The following is a 21658-nucleotide window of genomic DNA, read 5'->3' as shown; positions in this document are numbered from 1 at the left end:
TCTTGCAAATAAGGTACTTACCTGATGCATAAGTTAACAGCTCCAACACAAGAAACTACTTTGTATTGAGTTTATAATCAAGAAAAGTAGTTTCCTCTCCTCTCATTTCTTTCTCCTTCTCACATTTCTCAAGAGTCCAGAATAACAATCAGCAGAGAGTTGGCTCTATTTGCATACATTTATGGTTTGGTTTTTCTTGCTGTCTTATATTTTCTTCTTGCACTATTTTTCAGAGGATAGCGTATGCCAGGTTGGTTCAAAATCCTTTATCTGCAGCAACTGTGTATGCCTTTGCTGTTTGACCTCTTAACTGTTTGTGAATGGGTGCAACATATTGTTTTACAAGATTTTTCTTGCTTTCTCTATGATGTCAAACACATGACAACACACCCATTTTCTCTATTATCTGTTTTATCTAGAACTGTTATTGACAGTTTAATATAACCTGTTGTTTTAATCTAATGATTCAATATATATCTGCTTTCACGTGCATGAAAAGTTAAAGTGGTACTTGCTAATATTGGCCTATCATATTGGCTTATTTTCCTTTAGTGAAGGGGCTGGAGACTGCAGTTCATGTGTAGCTGTTATGTTGGAGCTTGCTCGAGGAGTGTCTCAATGGGCTCATGGGTTCAAAAGTGCTGTAATTTTTCTGTTTAACACAGGAGAGGAGGAGGGCTTAAATGGTGCTCACAGCTTTATAACTCAGGTTTTTTTCCCTTTAAGACTTTTATCTTGAGATTTTTGTTCCAGTATCAACTTATCAATTTTTTTTAATTCTTGAATCAGTTTATTTTCTTGTCCATTTTTACTGGAGTAACCAACTTCAGTCACTGCTAATATTATGAGTTCTGCGCAGTATTTGCATGGAATCAGTAAGTAAACTAAAACTAAAGTTTTCCATTAATAATCTCTTTTCATAAATAAAGTTTCCCATGAATGTTAAGGTGCATAACTTAGACAATGCTCAAGTGAGCATGTTAAGTGGAAAAAGTACCATCAATTTCTGAGCATAATTTTACGGGATGGATATATAGGATTCATGTAGCCGAACTCAACTGATTTTCAATATGGGTGTAATCGATTGTTTGATTTATATAGGATGGATAAGCTAACTAAAACTAAAGTTCTTGCCCATAGCTTTAGGATTTTAGATATTACCGGGGACATCATAGTTTCAGGACAAAGACTTATATAAGCCTTCAACATGCTATGAAATCGTGGTCAATACATGCTTTTGGGTACAACCTAGTTCATACTGTGAATGTTTTGCTCTCTAAAGATGTATACTCTGACACAGTAATATCCTTTTGGTAGGAAGAGATGTCTGGGGTCCTTTAGTATGCTGCTGATTGAACACCATGTCATACACCAGATTGAATAATCTGATGATTGGTACTCAGATTTGTCTCTGTATTTTAATACACTGTATAAACATTGGTAATTAATTACGATAATCTCCGTGCTATTGTTAGCTTTGGGTAGCATCCTGCATTAGTCCTTGAAATAACTAAGATGCCCTTCCGTATAAAGACTAATTTGAGTTAGTTTTGAACCTCAAATTAATTAAAGGTGATTGGGCATTTATTAATTACATTTAGGGATAATTTAAGGGACCTCCTTCCATGGTTGGTTTCTAACACTAACCTCCCCAGTGGTATGATATTACGATTACCTCCCTTATTTTGATTTTTTGTAACAATTCTTTAACCCTATTTATCCTTAATATAAAATAAGCAGAATCAAAGGGGTCTTTGTGTAATTAGAATCTTCATCATCATTAACATTAACTATGGCCGGAAAATTAATTCGTTATAATTTTCTTTACATTTTTACTTGCTTCATCTTCTTTGCTACTGTCTATCACCATTTTCTTCAAAATGATTTTTCTGTTGTTTCTGATAACTTTCGTCCGACCGTTACGGTGGACTTTTCTGGCGTACGATTCTCTCACAACCAACAGCGGTGTTGTTTTATTCGTCAAAGAGTTGAAAAAACGCTGAGGCATTAACAAAGAGCCCTCAGAATTCACCTGTATTTTTGGGATGGCCGAAACCTAGCAGAGGTTTTTTTTTAAGTTGGATCGGGTTTGAGTCGGGTCGGGAGGGGTAAAAAATAATGGGCCGATAGATTTTTTAAAGGGAAAAATGTAACTTTTAATCTTAAAAATCAGGTAAATAATTTTTAATTCAGTAATATAGGTCTGTTATCGAACAGGACAAATATGCACCATTTGTGTAATGGCGAGAGGATATATGCCCTACTTTTTTAACGAGGGTATATTTGCTCTAAATCGCAAAGTTGAGGGGTATATTTTCCCCTTTTCCCGTAAAGCAATATTAATTTGGGAAAATTTTCTCATTGAGGTCAAAACCTTAACTTGCATCGGTTCGAATTAGCTTCACCCTTCACGAACCGCTTTCCATCCTCCAAATCCACCACACGAGTCCGATCTATTCAAAAGAGTACTCCACGAGGTTAGACGAATTCATTGATGTCAATTCCATATTCTAAAACTAGGCCAAAGTCAAAGTCAACACCGAGCCTGTGGTCAAACCCCAAAATAAATTTTGTTTCCGAGTTAACGACGAGTCTAAATCTACAGTTAGATGTCTAGTTTGAGTCCGTTTTGATGTTCAAATCATCAAATCACATGATTCTAAACCTAGGTCAAATTCCCGCAATTTCACTTCATTAATCTGCGTTTTTCGTGTAGTAATCCATGAGAATTAATGATATATATCAAAATAGGTGTTTAGGACACTCGCCCAGTGTTTATAGACGAAAATCCCTTCTTAAATTGCTTCAACCTGAGCTCCAAAAATCCAAAAATGATGAAATAAACTAAATCCCGATTTCCATCCCTTTTATATCTGTACAGGCCCTTGATCACGTTTGTGAGAGGCCTCACGCGATTGCAGATCAGTGCATCGCCTAAACACTGTGTTCGCAGGCACTGCTTCGCCTTCGCAGAAGCCAGTTGACCGAGGTCAACACCATTCTCACCCTTCGCAGTCACAGCTCCATCCATCGTGTTCATGATTCAAGTCCGGCCAGCACCTCTCTATCGCGAGACATGCTCCTCGATTGCGGTGCTCCTGATATCAGGAAAAAAAAGATCTGCAATGTACAAATGCGAATGTTTCTTGCCTAAAACTCACTCCAGCCCCTCGGGTCCCAATCTGAACCATACCAAAAAGTCCTAAAACATTATTTGGATGGGAAGTCTCAAATCAAGGAACGGGGTACAAATATTCAAAATGAGGGGTTGGGTTGTTACAATTCCAAACCCTAACTCCTAGTAGAAAAGGACGAGGATGATGCCGTGCAACTCAGTTAAGACATTTAATATTATACTTTATTCTCCTTTTTTTTGATAAGGTAAATAATTTTATTAACACTTGGGGAAACCCCGTATAAAAGCTTGTATACCAAAAAGAAGAGAACCTACACCAAAATATGGTTCTCAACAGAAGAGATCCAGTCCTCTATACAACACTTTATTCTTGTTAGGTTTTGAACTCTATAGGTGCTGCTTAATCTTTATCATGATGGTGAACGACTCAAGTTTATTCTATCTGATGTGGAACCTATGAATTGGTGGAGTTCTTTTTATTTTTCCACAAGTTCTTTATTGGTATATAATTGTTATATTAAGTATTACTCGCACAATTATAATTTCATGCCCTATTTTGCTTGTATCCACTTTCTCAAAATTTTAGTCATCTTGTCTGCTCCATTCCATGTCATGTCTGACATGACACTGGTGTCCATGTCTACCCTACTTAGGATATATATATATATATATGCATTTTGACTGAATGGCTATTTTCAGCTCTCGCAAGCGATGTAAGTATAAATAGCAGAAATTAACTGCTAAACCTTAACATTTAAAATCGAATTATGAATTCTGTTAACTTGCACAGTTATTTCATTGATGCAGCACTCTTGGAGTGATACTGTAACAATGGCTATTGACTTAGAGGCCATGGGTGTTGGAGGGAAGTCCGGAATATTTCAGGTTTGTATCTACCCTGTTACAGTCCTTTTTGATCTCATTTTTCATATGGTTACTAAACAGTTGTTATATGAATATGTCTATGAGATAAAACAAGCTGCTGCTTTGCTTTATGTTTTCTCCAAATTTTTTGTGATGAGCTAATTTTGATTAGAGTTGCATTTATATGCTTCTCCTTTTTCCAATGAATATGTCCTAACTTATTTATGATCACAGGGAGGTCTTTTAGATGCTTCCTCTTTTCAAAAATGTTTTTCCTCAATTAATTGACATATCAAAAGTTCCGTTTCTCTTTATCTTTGATTCTTATTTTTGGATCACTCATTATTCTTTAATTAATAGGCTGGTCCCGAGCCATGGGCAATTGAAAATTATGCCTTGGCAGCAAAATATCCATCTGGCCAAATAGTTGCACAGGTCAGTTTGCATTATTCAAAGAGAAATATATTTCCTGAAATCCATTCATGTTAGTAAACCCTCTGGGTTGAGGTTCTGAACTTACATTTCACTCTCTTTAGTGCTGCAGGATATATTTAAATCAGGGGCAATAAAATCTGCTACCGATTTCCAAGTGTACCAAGAGCTTGCTGGTCTTTCAGGTCTGGACTTTGCATATGCTGATAATACTGCTGTATACCACACAAAGGTATTCAATATGCCTCCCAATGAACTAGTGCAAATATAAACTATTATACTACCTTAATGCAATTTGATAATTCTACTTACAGCATACTAAGAAAGGCAAAGTTTTGCAATTTGCAAACTTATCATTGCATTTGTCCATAATTTATGAACAATTTGTGTCTTATTTGGAATTTTTAGCATGTTTGAGTAAGTCTGGGACCTTAAAAAAAAATCTTCTGTACTGTTGTTGCATCAATAATTGTGCAATGATCTGTAGCAGTTGAGGGCTATGTTACTCGGACTCTTCAAAAATATCGACGGGTGCATGTCGGATCCTCTAAAAGTAGTGCATTTTTGGAGGATTCGACATGGGTACGGCAGCATTTCTGGAGAGTCCGAGCAACTTGGGTTGAGGGGCCCATGTTTCATGTGGAAGTTGTGTTTGAGCATATTGTGTATCCAATCATGTCAGCACAACATATTAGCTCATTCTGTGGCTGATGCTAGTTATCCCTGTGACTTTCTCCTGACCTAGGAGTACTAAGAGTTTCAAGCATCATAATGTATGGAAGTACTTGATAAGACATACTGTATGCAAGTTTCAGGCTATCAGGCGAGTCCAGTGTTATTTAAAGTGATCGATCTGTCACTTAAAGTGACGAGGCAATGCAAAACGTGGGTCTTTGCTCTGTATGGGTGAAACGAAGCAACTTCACACAATAAGGCGCAAAGTATTCGAGCAAGAAGCCGTCCCTTCTGTGAGTTTGATTTAATGGGTGAAAAAGGAGGATAGAAATATAGAATAGGGCCTTTTGCTAATTGAGTATTAGAATTCCTCTCGAGGTATGTGTCAGTTAAAGCTGATTATCAGTATTGTTGCTAAAATAGTTGCAGATAACTGACTATGGCTAATTGATTGAAACTCTTAACTCTTAATTGAGTATTAGAATTCCTCTCGAGATATCAGAGCTTGTAATGTAAATGGCTATTGAGGTTAAATGATGGGAAAGAAGCTCCCTGGAAAGCAGTGGTTGATGTAAAATATTGGAGAGAAGGTTGCTGGTCACCTAAAGCAGTTAAGACTCCGTATGAAATAGTTGTTTGGACAGCATGGGTCCAATCCAATATGATCAAATCGGGAGAGCAGTTTGGAGCTGATTTTGAGGGGTGTAAGAAAGAAGCTTATGGCTTGCTCATGAAGCTAGACCCAGTGTTATCAAAAGCGAAAAGCGCAAAACAGCTCTACGGTCAGCCTGGGGCTTTAAGCGCAAAGCGCAAATAAAGCGTAGGCTTTAATGACAAAAGGCGCAATGGTGCAAAAATACAAATCTATACATGTTTAGTCCAAGACTAATAATAATAAGCATGAATAACAAATACAAGGACAAAGGATTTGTAAAAACATTGCGATAAAGTGAAATATGAATTATCTAGTGTCACCCCTTCAAGAGAGGCTCATAGGCAAGGAAAAGTATGTCTTAGAGCCTTGATGATGACACTGAAGCGCACATAAAGCGAGGCGAAGCACTCAACATGTTTTGAGCCTTTCTTCAGGGCTAAGCGCGCCTTTGACAAGAAGAGAAAAGGAGTTGAGGCAAGGGGATAATCTTGAGGCCACAAATACAAACAGTGCAGTACCAAAAGAAGTAAGGAGCTTGATTTTTGATGTGAATTTCAAGGATGGAGAGCCAAGGGCCAGTGGGAGAAAGCTAACTCTTAGACATCAATGAGAGTTAAAATTCTCTCTTGGAATGTAAGGGGGTTAAATAGGGTCAGAAAAAGAGACCTTGTTAGAAATTTAATTCAACAATGGGGGGCTAATGTATATGTACTGGTAGAGACAAAGATAGATGGGCCAGTTGATAACATTTTGCAAAGCATATGGAGTAATAGATGGGTGGGTGAAATTCATAAGGAGGCAATTGGGGCTACTAGTGAAATTTTAATCCTTTGGGATAAGAGAGTCTGGAGAGGTGAATTGGTGGGGAGTGGAACTCAATGTATCACTGGAAAATTTTCTGGACTCAATGATGATTTTAGCTGGCACCTCAGTGCAGTATATGCAGATTGCAATAGAGAGATCAGACGTGTGCTATGGGAAGAATTGATAGACATTAGAAGTTCCTTCAATGGGCCATGGATTGTTTGTGGGAATTTTAATGTCATCGGGTATCCTTCAGAGAGAATAAACTGCAACAGTTTTTTTTTTTTTTGAAAATGCAACATTGGTATGTATTGAATTGATCAGTGCACAGGTTGCACTGAAACCATATTTACAGCAAAAGTGAGAAAGCTGATCCAAAACTCTGAAAATTTAACAAGAGCCCAGGATTTCAATTACGGATTCAGTCTCCTCAAGGTAAATCTGTTTGCACCAAAAACAAAAAAGTTTGACGCAATTCAGCTTGATCTTTTGTACATCACTACTACTGTCTTCAAAGCACCTTGTGTTTCTCTCTTTCCATATTCTCCACCAAATGCAAGGTGGGACAATCCTCCATCTATCTCTGTCTGAGGTTCCTGCCTCCTCCCAAATATGGAGTAGATTAGTAATCCTATTTGGCATTACCCAGACAATGCCCCTAAGATTCACAAAGATCCTCCAAAGCTGCATTGTGATCCTGCAATGTAAAAATAGATGGCTGATTGTCTCACCCTCTTCACCACACAAGTAACATCTGGAACAAAGAGAGAATTTTCTCTAAAAGTACTGCTTCCCTTGCCAACAACCATGTGAAACATGCAACTTTGAATGGTACCTTCACTTTCTCTAAAAGTACTGCTTCCCTTGCCAACAACCATGTGAAACATGCAACTTTGAATGGTACCTTCACTTTCCAACTTTGAATGGTACCTTCTGGTTACTCTGGTTCAAAAATTTGTATGCTGCGCTCACTTTGTAAATGCCTTTGCTGTCTTCTTTCCACCACAATTTATCTGCTCCTTCTTGTGTGCCTTTAAACTCTTCTAGTAGCCTAAAAAACTCTGTCAATGTGTTGATTTCCCAGTCATTGAAGTTTCTCCTGAACTGAAGGTTCCATCCATGATTGTCCCATATCTCAGCTACTTTCTTGTGTTGGTTCACTGCCAGCCCATGAATGACAGGAAATAATTCCTTTAGACTAGTGTTTCCCAACCATTTGTCCTCCCAAAAAGAAGTCTTGTGACCATTACTCACCTTAATGGTGGAATGGTTCCACAAGAAAGGCCAAAGAGCTCTGATGGATCTCCACAAACTGACACCATAAGGAGTGTGCACCTCCTTGGTCATCCACTTGTTTTCTTCCCCATATTTTGCTTTGATCATTCTTCCCCACTATGGTTGAGGTGTATGCGAGTACCTCCATAACCATTTAAGTCTTAAAGCTTTGCTCTGCTACCTAGTCCTCCCTGCTTCTTCCCAATAGAACATTATCTCACTTGACTAAATGGAAAACCCTTTTATCTCGATCACCCTTCCAGAGAAAGTCCCTCCTGATCTTGTCTAGTCTTTCAATAACTCCAACAGGGATGGGAAAAACAGACATCATATAGGTAGGGAGTGCATCCAGAACTGACTTTATAAGTGTGACTCTATCCCCTAGAGATATATATTGTGACTTCCACCTGGATAGCTTCTCACATTTTTCAGTCACAGGGTTCCAGATATTCAAGGACTTTGATTTGGCTCCTAAAGGCATACCCAAGTAAGTAGTTGGCAGTTTCCCTACTTCTTCACCTAGAATCTTGGTCAATTCCTCCGTATTATTCACACAATTAATTGGATATATGTGACTCTTTCTCCAATTAGTGTGTAACCCAGAAATCCCTTCAAACAATACCAGAATTACTCTCAAAATCTTCAGTTGCTCTTCATTAGCATCACAAAAGATTAGGGTGTTATCTGCATACTGTATATGAGTGATTGCCATGTTGGCATTTACATTTGCACTTGTGGCAACCTCAAAACCTTTGATCCAGTCATTTGTTCTTGCCACTTTGATCATGTTATTCAAGCCCTCCATGACTAATATAAACAAAAAAGGAGACAAAGGATCCCCCTGTCTCAACCCTCTATGTGCGGGGAAAAAACCTTCAGGAGAGCCATTGATAAGAACTGAGAATCTGTCAGTTGAAATGCAGAATCTAATCCACTTGATCCATTTTTCTCCAAAACCCATACGTGAGAGCACCTTCATAAAAAATTCCCAGTTGACATGATCATATGCCTTTTCAATGTCCAATTTGCATAAGATTCCTAGCTTGCCTTGTTTGATTCTTGAGTCCACTGCATCATTGGCAATTAGAATTGCATCCATTATTTGTCTATCTTTAATGAATGCCATCTGTTGAACATCCACCAGCTTGCCTATAATTCTTTTCAATCTTTCTGTTAACACCTTAGAAATTAGCTTATAGACACTGCCTATAAGACTGATGGGTCTGAAATCTCTCAGCTCCTTGGCACCTGTTTTCTTTGGGATTAGGGCTATGTAAGTTGCATTGTAGCTTTTCTTAAAAACTCCATGAGAGTGAAAGTTGTTAAAAGTGGCCATGATATCTAGCTTCAGAATTTCCCAACATTTGATAAAAAAACCCATTGTGTACCCATTAGGGCCGGGAGCTTTGTCCATGGCACACATTTTCAGACATGAAAACACCTCTGGTTCATCAAATTCTCCCTGTAAAGCAGCTTTTTCTTCCTCATTGATCACTGGACAGTTGATAAGATTGCATGAAGGTCTCCAACCAATTGATTCAGTGTACAATCTCTCATAGAAATCAATAATTTCCCCCTTAATTCTTGCTGGATCCTCCACAGTTTCTTCTTGAATCATCATTTGATCAATGTTGTTGCTTCTCTTATGTGGATTGGCCACCTTATGGAAGAAGCTGGTGTTCCTATCCCCTTCTTTTAGCCAGAGAGCCCTTGATCTTTGCCTCCAAGCTATTTCCTCATTTTTTAAATACTCCTCATAATCCATCAACAGCGATGCTTTCAGTATTGATTCATCTTCTGTCAACACTCTATTCTCCAGGACAACATCTAGAGTTTCTAGTTGACTCAAAATCTGTGTTTTTTGTGATCCCAAGTTTCCCTGGCTTGTTTTACTCCATTCTTTCAGCTTGGCTTTTAAAGCTTTGAACTTGCAAGCCATAATGTAATCAGGTTTGCCTTCGAAGACAAAAGAATTCCACCAATCCCTGATTCTATCCACAAACCCTTCAGTGTTCAACCACCAGTTTTCAAATTTGAAGTAAGACTTGTTGTATTCCCATACTCCACACTGAAGTGAGACTGGAAAGTGATCAGATTCCAGTCTTTGCAACAGTGACTGCTTGATATTTCTGAACTTGTCATCCCATTCTTTAGAAATTAACACCCTATCAATTCTGGATGCTATTCTACAATTGTCACCTTTGTACCATGTGTAACACCCTCCTTCCAGCTGGGGATCTAACAATTCCATATCTTCTACAAAATCTGAGAATTCTTCCATGGCAGGGTTCTTCTGCAATTCATTTTTTCAGAAGGAAATCTTGTAAAATTAAAATCACCACAGACAGCCCAAGGCCCCTCTATTAGACCCCGAACTGCCCCAATTTCATCCCACTCATGTTCCCTTTCTGCTCTGCTGTTTGGGGGCGTATACTCCACTTATATAACAATCAAAATCTTGAAGGAGTGCCACAAACTTGCAAGACAAAGTATATGCACCAATCTCCAAAGTCTCCCTTTTCCACACTCTACTGTCCCATAACATCAAAATCCCCCCTTAGTGCCACTAGCCTGTAGACAGGAAAATTTTACCCATCTACCTCCCCAAAGATCTTTGATAATCTCTTTAACCTCCCCTTCCAATTTAGATTCTTGCAAACATATGATATCAGCATACCAGTCTTGTATAAGGCTCTTCACAAATCTTCTCTTGTCCCCATTGTTCAGCCCCCTTACATTCCATGACACCAGTTTTAACTTCATTTAGATCGGCTTCCTCCTTCCCCCCACCTCTTTTCCCATCACTCTTGTACTTTACATCAAAAGAATAAGTCCCTTGAGCACCTGAGTCCCCTTGAATCTAGTCCTCTTTGACATAGACATTGCCTTCAATTTTCTGGCTTGCCTACTGCTGTCTATTTGCATCAGTAGTTCCAGTGCTTCCTCCTCATACCCCTTGAAATCAGCCCCAAAAATTTTCCCCAGTTTAATCATGTTTTGCTTCACTCATGTAGTATTCATCTCCTCATTATGCAACATTAAACTCATGTCTTGTTGAATAGGTTCTGCATCTTCTAATACCCATTCTTCAATTTCTGAATTAACTTGCCTAATCACTGTGGCAAGTTGATCTTTTTGTGCTTGCTTCTCTATCTCAGAAGTGTCTGCAATAAGGTTCACCACCACGTTCTCAATAGTTTTCTTCATCTGCAAGTCTTCTACGCCTATGTCTGAGTCTTTTCCCCCATAGCTTTCTGTTTCTTCATGAATTGAAATAGCTTCAAGTGTCGGTGCTACTGGTTCTGAAGAAGTCGACTGGGAAATCGTAGTTTCTATAGATAAAGGATCAAACTTGTTTTCAGTCTGCAGCCCATTAATGTCATTAAAAATAACATGTGTTGCACCATCAAGCCCAGACCATTTATTATTTTTGGGCCTAGTTCTGTGTTGGCCCAAATAATAATAAGAAGAGTGTAAAGGAAAGGCCATCTCCCTGTCACGTGGCCCCAGACCCTTATTTAAAAATATTCCAGCTGTATCTGCACACCCCATGTGATCCCACTGTGTATCAGCAGTGATAGGCCTGCCCTTTTGTCCTTTTTCTGAACTGGACTTTGCTTTTAACTGCTGGTCCGAGTCCTTCTTCAGACCACTGGTTTCTTCGATAGGCTTGTCAGATTCCGGCAATCTCTTTCTGTTCGCCGGCGAAGCAATTTCAAATCGAACACTCTGCTCCACCCATATCGGAATATAGAATTTGATGCCATCTCTTTCTATAGTAACTTCGCTAGGGCAATACCGACCGTCACCTGAAATTTGAATTCTCGCCCACTTCATATGATTTTTCAGATCAGTCTCTTCTTCAGTAGAGACCCATCCACCGCAGCTATTCCCAATTTCAGTGAAAACCGTCTGGGACCATAGTTGGAGAGGTACCCCAAGTGCTCTGATCCATGTGGTTTTTGCGACTTGATTCGATGGTGCGCATCCAGCTGTTGGGTTCCACTACTGGAGCTTCAATTTAGTCTTCTTCCACCTCCATTCTTTCTGAATGACTTGTTCAGCCATGTTCCTATTGGGGAACTCAAATAGGAACATATTGTTGGCCATCTCGTGGATATTTATCCCCAAAACCGCTTTCCATGTAACCGCAACCCACCTCCTGATGTCCGATAGAGTGGGAACCTCTGTTTCTCCTTCAGTAAAAGACCCGACGATGCATCTCTTAAAGATTCCGGTGTCCCTAACCCCAGGAGACTCTGAGATACATATTTCTCCTTTGTTGGAAGTAACTGTCGATTCTCGAAGAGTATTAGAATGCCATTTACTCTCCCTTACTGCTTTGACATAAGGGTATTCTTTTTTGGTGAATCTGGGTGGTTCTGCAATCTTCAGTTGGTTGGGGCATTGAATGAACCTTTCTATCTTCAATGCTATCTCTGTCCGACCTGCATTTAAAGCCAGTTCTGGGATTATAATGATTGATCTTTCCATTCCATGCAGCAAGAGAATGCTCATATATCTTCCATGCTCATTTGCTTTCCTCGTACAAAAGATTTCAGATAATTTCTTCTTGGATTTCCACCTTCTGATCACATTTTTGCCATCCTTGGAGCCTTCTTTTAATCTTTTAGAATAGAGCATACCCATCTCAGACCCTTTATACTCATAGTTGATCTTCTCATCATGTTACGACTTCTCTCAACCCATTCAAACCAGGTGTCTCTGCCAACTGACCATCTGGTGATGTCAAAGGATTTGAAGCCTGCATTGAAATAAATCCTATTTTCCTCCATTGGACAAAGAAAGCTGATCTGACCGTATAATAGAAAGAAAAGGAATGTCACTATCACAGAAGGTGTTAGCTCAGGGAAGGCAAAGGAAACAAAGGACTATTTCCGGCTGAAAAGCTGCCGGGAAAGGGGTGTTCCTCCTTCCTAGGAAGTAGGAAAGAGAAAAGTCTTGGGGAATGTGCTTGGGAGCATTATGATTTATCAATTCCTGTTTTCCTCAAACTGCAACAGAATAAATGGTGCTATGGTAGAGTTTTCTGCTTGTATTGAGAATCTTGAACTGGTTGATCCTCCTTTATTTGGAGGATCTTACACTTGGAGAAGGGGGGGAAATCATAGGAGTGCTTCCAGGATTGACAGATTCCTTCATTGTGCACAATGGGAGGAGGAATTTACTCACATTAAACAGAGCCTTCTGCCTAAGTTAGGATCAGATCATAATCCTATTCTGATGGGTTGTGGTAATTGGGAGCTAAAGAAATCTTATTTTAAATTTGAGGCTTGGTGGTTGGAAGTTGAGGGCTTCAAAGACAAGGTGAATGAATGGTGGAGTTCTTTCATTGTTATGGGTAGACCTGGACATGTTTTAGCTGAGAAGCTGAAACTACTAAAGGCAAAGCTGAAGGAGTGGAGCAAGAACAATAGAGGAAATTGGAAGCAAAGGAAGGAGGACATTCTCAACCAGATTTCTAGCTGGGAAACTATTCAAGATCAGAGAATTCTCACTGATGATGAATTGCTTCAAAAGGCACATTTGGCTATGGAATTTGAGGAAGTGGCAAAAAATGAAGAGATAGCATGGAAGCAAAGATCCAGGATACAATGGTTGAAATATGGTGATAAGAACACCAATTGTTTTTCACAGAATTGCTACGGCTTACAAAAGATTTAATTCCATGGATCATCTAGACGTGGATGGGGTTAATGTCACTGATCCTGAGGAGATTAGGAGGCTGCTCAGAATTTTTATCAAGAATTATATAAGGAGATTGAATCTCGGAGACCTGATTAGCAGCTTCATGAAACTTCAGTGATCTCTAGTGAAGAATAGATATGGTTACAAAGACAATTTGAGGAGGAGGAAATTCTGGAGTGTATCAATTTATGTGCTATGGAGAGGGCTCCTGGACGAGATGGTTTTCCTATGTTGTTTTTTCTTTCTTTCTGGGAAATGTTGAAGGAAGATATCATAAGCACTGTCCAGACTTTTGAAAAAAGCTTTAATGCTACCTTCATAGCTTTGATCCCTAAGAAAATAGGTGCTGCTGATCTGAAGGACTACAGGCCAATAAGTTTGGTAGGTGGAGTCTACAAAATTATTGCAAAGCTACTAGCAGAAAGGTTGAAGAAAGTGGTGAGTAGCTGATCAACAAACATCAGATGGCTTTTATAATAGGGAGACAAATTATGGATGCTGCACTCATAGCTAGTGAATGTATTGATTCAAGAATGAAGGGACTGGAACCTGGTGTTATGTGCAAACTTGATATGCAGAAAGCCTATGACCATGTAAATTGGAAATTCTTATTAAACACTCCCAGGCAAATGGGGTTTGGTAGCAAATGGCTGAGCTGGATTGAGTTTTGTATTAAAATTGTCAGGTTTTCTGGCCTTGTAAATGGAGAACCTGTGGGGTTTTTTCCATCTGAGTGGGGTTTGAGACAGGGTGACCCTATATCTCCTTTCCTTTTTATTCTGGCAATGGAAGGATTTGATAGCATGATGAGAATTGCAATACATAATAGATGGATCAGGGGATTTCAAATTGGTGGTAGAGCTGGGGAGGAAATGGAGATCTGTCACTTATTGTATGCTGATGACACTGTTATTTTTTGTGAACTAAAAGCTGAACAGATCTGCTATATCAGATTGATGTTGATGGTTTTTGAAGCTGTAGCAGGTTTGAGGGTCAATTGGGGGAAAAGCAGTCTATTCCCTGTCAAAGAAGTCCCTCATATTCAAGATCTGGCAAGCATATTAAGGTGCAGCTACAACTTACCTAGGTATGCCACTGGGTAACAAACATAAGGCACTGGAGATCTGGGATGGTATAGTGGAGAAAACTGAGAAGAAGCTTGCAAGGTGGAAAGCACAATATTTGTCACTTGGGGGAAGATTAACCTTGATTAACTCTTTGCTAGATTCTCTCCCTACATATGTGATGTCCTTATTTCCTCTTCCTTCAATAGTAGTGAAAAAATTAGACAAGCTAAGGAGAAAATTTCTATGGCAAGGTTGCAAAGAAGGAAAGGGTTACAGTTTGGTGGAATGGGATAAAGTAATACTTAGCAAAGCAAGGGGTGGATTGGGAATCAGAAATCTAAGACTACAAAATAATAGTCTTATGATGAAGTGGCTATGGAGATATAATGAAGAGGAAAATGCCCTATGGAAGGAAGTGATCATGGCTAAATTTGGTGAACTTAGTCCTTGGTGTACAGAAACAGTCACTGAATCCTTTGGGGTTGGAGTGTGGGGAATTATCAGGGCTTTGTGGCCATTGATGGAAGCAATTCTGAAAGTTAAGGTGGGTAATGGGGTCAAGATTAAATTCTGGAAAGAAGGATGGATTGACCAAACTCCTCTAATGGAATCATTCCCAGATCTGTTCATTATTTGTAATAATCCCGAATTGGGACCTTTCTTTTAGAAGGCTGCTAAATGATTGGGAAGTGGAAAGGGTGGCATCATTACTTGGAAAACTAGGAGGCTCCAGCGGTATCACAACAGAACCTGATAAGATTATATGGAAGGGAAGCATAGCAAGGATGGTTGTTTCACAGTCAACAGTGCATACAAGATAGAGATGCAAGGTGGAGCTGGAAGCCCACAATATCAATGGAATTCATCTGGAAAACCTCGGTACCTACCAAGGTGAAATGTTTCACATGGTTAGTGGTAAAGAGAGCCTGTCTTACTCAAGAAGTTTTACAAAAGAAAGGGATGCAGTTAGTACCCAGATGTTTTCTCTGCAACAAAACAGGGGAAACTAACAAACATCTGTTTCTTCATTGTGAGTTCACTGCCCATCTTTGGGAAATCTTTCTCAAACATTCTAATACAAGATGGATCATGCCAGAGTACACTTCAGATCTGTTCAGTTGCTGGATTAGAAGGGGAGGGAGCAAAAGTCAGAAAAGGTGGTGGAGGATAATACCAGCCTGCATATGGTGGACTGTGTGGAGTGAAAGAAATGGTAGATGTTTTGAAGATAGATCCAATTCTATTCAGAAAGTTAAATGGAATTGTATTGTATCTTTACTTTTTTGGTGTAAACAACTTTGTATAGAGGAAACAGATCAGATTGTAGATTTTCTAGGTTTCCTGTAAGTCTTTTTCCTTTCTTTTGGTTACTCCATTTTTGGAGGTGGCCAACATACCCTTAATGCTGAGGAATACAACTCTACCAGTTTCAAAAAAAATGAAATAGTTGTTTGGAGGCAGATTTGTTGCCTTTGGGAGGAATTCAAGAAATATGTTGGCTTGATGGCAGGCAATGGGAAAAAAGATCAAATTTTGGAAAGATAGTTTGGATGGTTCTGGTTTGCTGAAAGACCAATTTCCCGACTTGTATAGACTGGCCAATAATTTTGAAGTCCTAGCAGATATATTTTCTGATGCTGAATGGAACTTTGTATTCAGAAAGAACCTCTTTGACAAGGAAATACAGGAAGTTGAATTATTCAGAAGATGCAATCAGTAAAGTATATTCCAGAAAAAGAAGATGGCCTGTTCTGGAAAGCTAATAGAAAAGGGTTCCTTTACCGTCAGCTCATTCTATAAAATACTCAATATGATGCAAGTACAAGAGTGGCCACGGAAAATGATTTGGAAGTCTTCAGTAACATATGGCGGAGCATGTATTGCAGGGTGTTTGGACTTGGAAAAAGGAGAAAATCTTTCTGGAATGGTGGTCGCCGGTTGCCGGATGTAGCATTGATATTCAGGAGAAAGATGGGACTTGGATCAGAGCTATGGGGCTTCCGCTTCATCTCTGGTCAGAGAAAACCTTCAAAGCTATTGGCGACCAATGCGGTGGATGGCTACAAACAGAGGAAGAAACATCCCTTAAGAATCATCTCAAATGGGCTAGGTTGAAGATAAAAGGAGGGGGCAGGAATGTACCTACAGAAGTAATAATAGAAGAAAAGGGTCTATTTTTCATCATACCTATTTGGAGCGAGACGCCGACGAGGGTGGTTGCTGGAGAAGATGGTCGGAAACTGGTGACAGACCATTGGGTAATAGAGAGATCCAACTCCCATAATAGGGTTGACAACTGCAAAGTTGACTTACCAGAGCACGTGGATGCTGAAAAGGGCAAAAATCATAGCAGATTTTCTTGGGAGCAGGAGACGGCACGTGAGGGAGAGCTGGTCAACGATATTTTAAGAAGGAAGGATATTGGGCCTTCTAACGATAGTGGGCTGAACAAACTGAAAATACGAGAGGAAGCAAATTTCGAAACCTATGGGAAAAAGAGTTCTCTGTTGAGCTTTTCATTAAAGCCCAAATCCCTAAAGAAAGATATGGGACCGGTCTGCTGTATCCCCAATCGATTAGAGCAGCCCAGTTATCTCGACCCTCTTAACCCAGAAGCTGAAGAAACCTCGGACTGCTTCATCTCAAAAAAATTACAGCTGGCAGTAGCAGTGCGACAGGAGAATATACACGATCCTGAGATCGATTGCACATGCAAACCTCAATTAGCTCGATTTCATGGAGAAGATGACAACAGTAATGATGATCAAGGATCCACGGACTTGGTCACAAATATCACAGAGGGAAATTGCTCACAGATGGACCAATTTCAACAGTTGGAGCAGTTGACAATTGAGGACATTCAACCTTTCGATGTACAAATGCAGGCAATTGAGGGAGAGGCAATTTTAAGGGTGCAACAAAATATTTTGAAGTTTAGCAAACAACTGGGTGTGGAAACTCAGGGGTATGAAGATGAAATATGGGCCTTATTCTTGAAGCTGGATAAAAGAATACAGGAAACACTCAGCAAGACCAAACCTTCATCTTCTAAACCTAGGGGTCAGAATGAAGTGAAGAATCTTCTGGAATTCGGAATCAAATTCAAAGATGGTGAGCCAAGGACTAGGGGGAGGGAAGTTAGCAATGTTTCCCGATGAAAGTACACATTATCTCGTGGAATGTGAGGGGATTAAACGATCTCGACAAGAGGAGGGTGATCAAATCTCTAATACTCGATTGGAGGGCTGACATATATTGTTTCCAGGAAACTAAAATGGAAGGGGATTATGGGGAAGTAGTTAAGCATTTATTCAGTAATAGATGGGCGGATTATGTGGGTTTGGAGGCGAATGGTAGAAGTGGAGGGATTCTTATCATGTGGGATAAAAGGGTTTGGACAGGGGAATTAATCAATTTTGGTTTTTCCTCTATTTCCTGTAAACTCTGTTCCAGATTGGACAATTGTAGCTGGGTGTTAACTGGGGTTTATGCTCCTAATTGCAGAAAAGAAAGAAAGGAGCTTTGGATGGAACTAGCAGGAACTAGAGGGGCATGTGAAGGAGCCTGGGTAGTCTGTGGGGATTTTAACACCACCAGGTTCCCTACTGAAAGAAGGAATTGCACTGTTTTATCTAGAGCTATGAAGGATTTCTCTAGAATCATTGAAGACCTTGAACTTGTGGATCCTCCTCTGCTAGGTGGAAAATACACTTGGTTCAGGGGTGATAATTATGAATGTTCCTCAAGAATTGATAGATTTTTGCATTCTGTGGAATGGGATGAAAAGTTCAGCATGATTAAACAATCTGTTTTACCAAGGATTATCTCTGATCATTCCCCTATATCATTGAAATGTGGAGAATGGGATTTCTCAAAATCATATTTTAAATTTGAGAATTGGTGGATGGAGGTTGCAGGTTTCAAGGAAAGGGTGGAGGAATGGTGGACATCTTGTGAAGAATCAGGTAGACCAGATTATATTCTGGCCTGTAAACTGAGGTTCCTGAAATCAAAACTGAAGGAGTGGAGTGCTTTAAATGGGGGGAATTTGAAGGTCAAGAAAGCAGATATCCTATACAAAATCAACTCTATAGATTCCATACAGGAGCAAAGAACCTTAACAGAAGATGAACTACTTTTGAAAGCAAGTTTACAAATGGAGTATCATGAAGTGGCAAAAAATGAGGAAATCTCATGGAGACAAAGATCTCGAATTCTATGGCTGAAGCAAGGGGATAAGAACACTAAGTTCTTTCAGAGGATGGCTAATTGCCATAAGAGGTACAACCACATTGACAGTTTAGAAGTGGAGGGAGATACCATCACTGATCCACAAATAATTAAGGGGGAAATTGTGGATTTCTATCGGAGACTTTACACTGAGACAGAATACTGGAGACCTAGCTTCAATCTACGAGGAGAGTTCAGAGTTACTGAAGAGGAAAATGTTTGGCTACAGAGAGACTTTGAAGAACAAGAGGTGCTCGACTGTCTGAAATCATGTGCAGCTGACAAGGCTCCAGGTCCAGATGGCTTTTCTATGGGATTTTTCCATTGCTGCTGGGAGATTGTGAAAGAGGATCTGATGAACACTGTTAGGAATTTCCATAGAAGTGAATTCTTTGAAAAGAGCTTTAATGCAACTTATATTGCATTAATCCCCAAGAAGAATGGTGCCAAGAGACTAAAAGACTTCAGACCCATTAGCCTGATTGGGAGTGTGTATAAAATCATCTCTAAGTTGCTCACAGAGAGGCTTAAGAGAGTGATCAACAAGTTGGTAAATGGACACCAAATGGCTTTCATAAGAGGTAGACAAATTATGGATGCAGCTTTGTTAGCAAATGAATGTGTTGATTCTAGACTTAAAGGACAGAAAGCAGGCATATTATGCAAACTTGATATTGAGAAGGCATATGACCATGTTAATTGGAACTATCTACTTAAAGTTCTAAAAGACATGGGTTTTGGGGTGAAGTGGATTAAATGGATTTCTTTCTGCATAAAGACAGTAAAATTTTCAGTTTTGGTGAATGGTTCACCAGAAGGCTTTTTTGCCTCAGAAAGAGGTTTGAGGCAGGGTGACCCTCTTTCACCTCTCCTCTTTCTCATTGCCATGGAGGGTGTAAATCAGATGTTTCAAGTAGCAAAGGAAAGGAGTTTTGTGAAGGGGTTCAGAGCTGCAGTTGGGGGGAACAATGGCACTGAGATCACACATTTACTATATGCAGATGATTCACTGGTTTTTTGTGATGCAGATATCAACCAGGTGGATTATTTGAGGTCTATTTTGGTGATTTTTGAAGCAGTATCAGGGCTACATGTTAACTGGAATAAGAGTATGTTGTTTCCAGTCAATAAAGTGGAAAATATTCAACTGCTAGCAGAAATTCTAGGGTGTGAGGTGGGAGCCTTACCCACCATTTACCTAGGACTCTCCTTGGGTGCAAAAAGTAAAGCTCTGGAAATTTGGAATGGTGTTTTGGAAAGGTGTGAAAAGAGGCTTGCTAGTTGGAAGGGGCAGTATTTATCATTGGGCGGCAGAGTCATTTTAGTCAACAGTGTACTGGATGCCCTCTCCACATATGTCATGTCTCTGTTTCCTATCCCATCTAATGTTCTGAAAAGAATAGACTCATTGAGGAGAAAATTCATTTGGCAAGGCAACAAAGAAAGGAAAGCAATCCATTTGGTTAAATGGGACTGCCTCATCACCAGTAAGAAGGATGGAGGACTTGGCATTAGGGATCTCAAAATCCATAATCAAAGCTTACTTATGAAGTGGTTGTGGAGATATAACATGGAGGTCAATGCATTATGGAGGAGGTTTGTGCATGATAAATATGGCCAAGAAGAAGAGTGGTGCTCTAAGTCAGTTAATAGTCCCTTTGGAGTGGGTGTTTGGAAAGCTATTAGATCATTGTGGCCATCTCTGGCCGAAAATATCAGTATAAAAGTGGGCAATGGAAGGAAAATTCTCTTGTGGCATGACAACTGGCTTGGGCATGGATCCTTAAAAGATTTGTTTCCTGAGTTCTATAATATTGTTACTCTACCGGAGGTAAAACTTGAATCAGCTAAAGGAGTACATGGATGGAATATTACTTTCAGAAGATTACTACATGACTGGGAATTGGAAAGAGCTGTGGAATTATTCAAGACTTTGGAACAATTTCAAGGTTTTAAAGAATCTGAGGATTCTTTGTACTGGAAACATGGCAATAATGGTGTTTTTACTGTCAAATCAGCATACAATTATCAGCTCAGGCAATATACACAATCTGATCAGTGGCCATGGAAATCCATTTGGAAGACTAAGGCACCGTATAAGGTTTCATGTTTCTCTTGGCTGGTAGCAAGAGAAGCATGTCTCACCCAGGAAAACTTAAGGAGAAGGGGTTTTCATCTATGTACTAGATGTGTTCTGTGTGATGCAGCCAGAGAAAGTAACTCACATTTATTTATACATTGTCCTTTCACTATACAATTGTGGCAATTTTTCCTGAACATGGTAGGACTAAGTTGGACTATGCCGGCGAACAGCTGTGAGTTATTGAAGTGCTGGAACTATAATGGGGGAGCAGTAAGACAAAAGAGTTGGTGGAAACTTGTCCCAGCAGTTATTTGGTGGATAATTTGGAAGGAGAGGAACAATAGAGTTTTTGAAGACAAATGTAATTCTGTGCAGAAAATTAAGATGAATTGTGTCATTTTGTTTCACTTTTGGTATAAAGAAAACTATGTAGAAGAGGCTGAATCACTAGTTGATATGATAGGTTCCTTGTGAAGCAGTAGTCTGCAGCATGGTGGGGTGTTTTTTTTTAATTTTGTATGGCTGCACTGTCATGGTGCAGGTTTAATATATATATATATAAATATACATGTTACCAGTCTCAAAAAAAAAACAAAAGTTTTTTTTTTTTTTGGTTGGCTGGTGTCTCTTGAAGCATATCTTCCACAAGAAATTTTGATGAAAAGGGGCTGGATCCTGTGCAGTAGATGCTACTCGTGTGAAAGATCATGTGAATCAGTGGATCATAT

General features: G+C 39.5%; 1 protein-coding gene across 1 annotated transcript in view; it reads left to right on the top strand.

The window, feature by feature from the left end:
• The window catches only part of LOC132612686 (uncharacterized), a 53349-nt gene that overhangs the window by 5668 nt on the left and 26023 nt on the right, over window positions 1-21658 (top strand). Inside the window, exons 3-6 of the mRNA XM_060326797.1 lie at window positions 553-709; window positions 3944-4021; window positions 4361-4435; window positions 4545-4664. Of these exons, the coding sequence (XP_060182780.1) occupies window positions 553-709; window positions 3944-4021; window positions 4361-4435; window positions 4545-4664 (430 nt within the window). The remainder of the gene's footprint in view (window positions 1-552; window positions 710-3943; window positions 4022-4360; window positions 4436-4544; window positions 4665-21658) is intronic.

Source organism: Lycium barbarum, chromosome 10 (assembly GCF_019175385.1).
Source record: "Lycium barbarum isolate Lr01 chromosome 10, ASM1917538v2, whole genome shotgun sequence".
Lineage (NCBI taxonomy): Eukaryota > Viridiplantae > Streptophyta > Magnoliopsida > Solanales > Solanaceae > Lycium > Lycium barbarum.
Note: the sequence above shows the minus strand (reverse complement) of the source record. Positions and strands in the feature narration are given on the sequence as shown.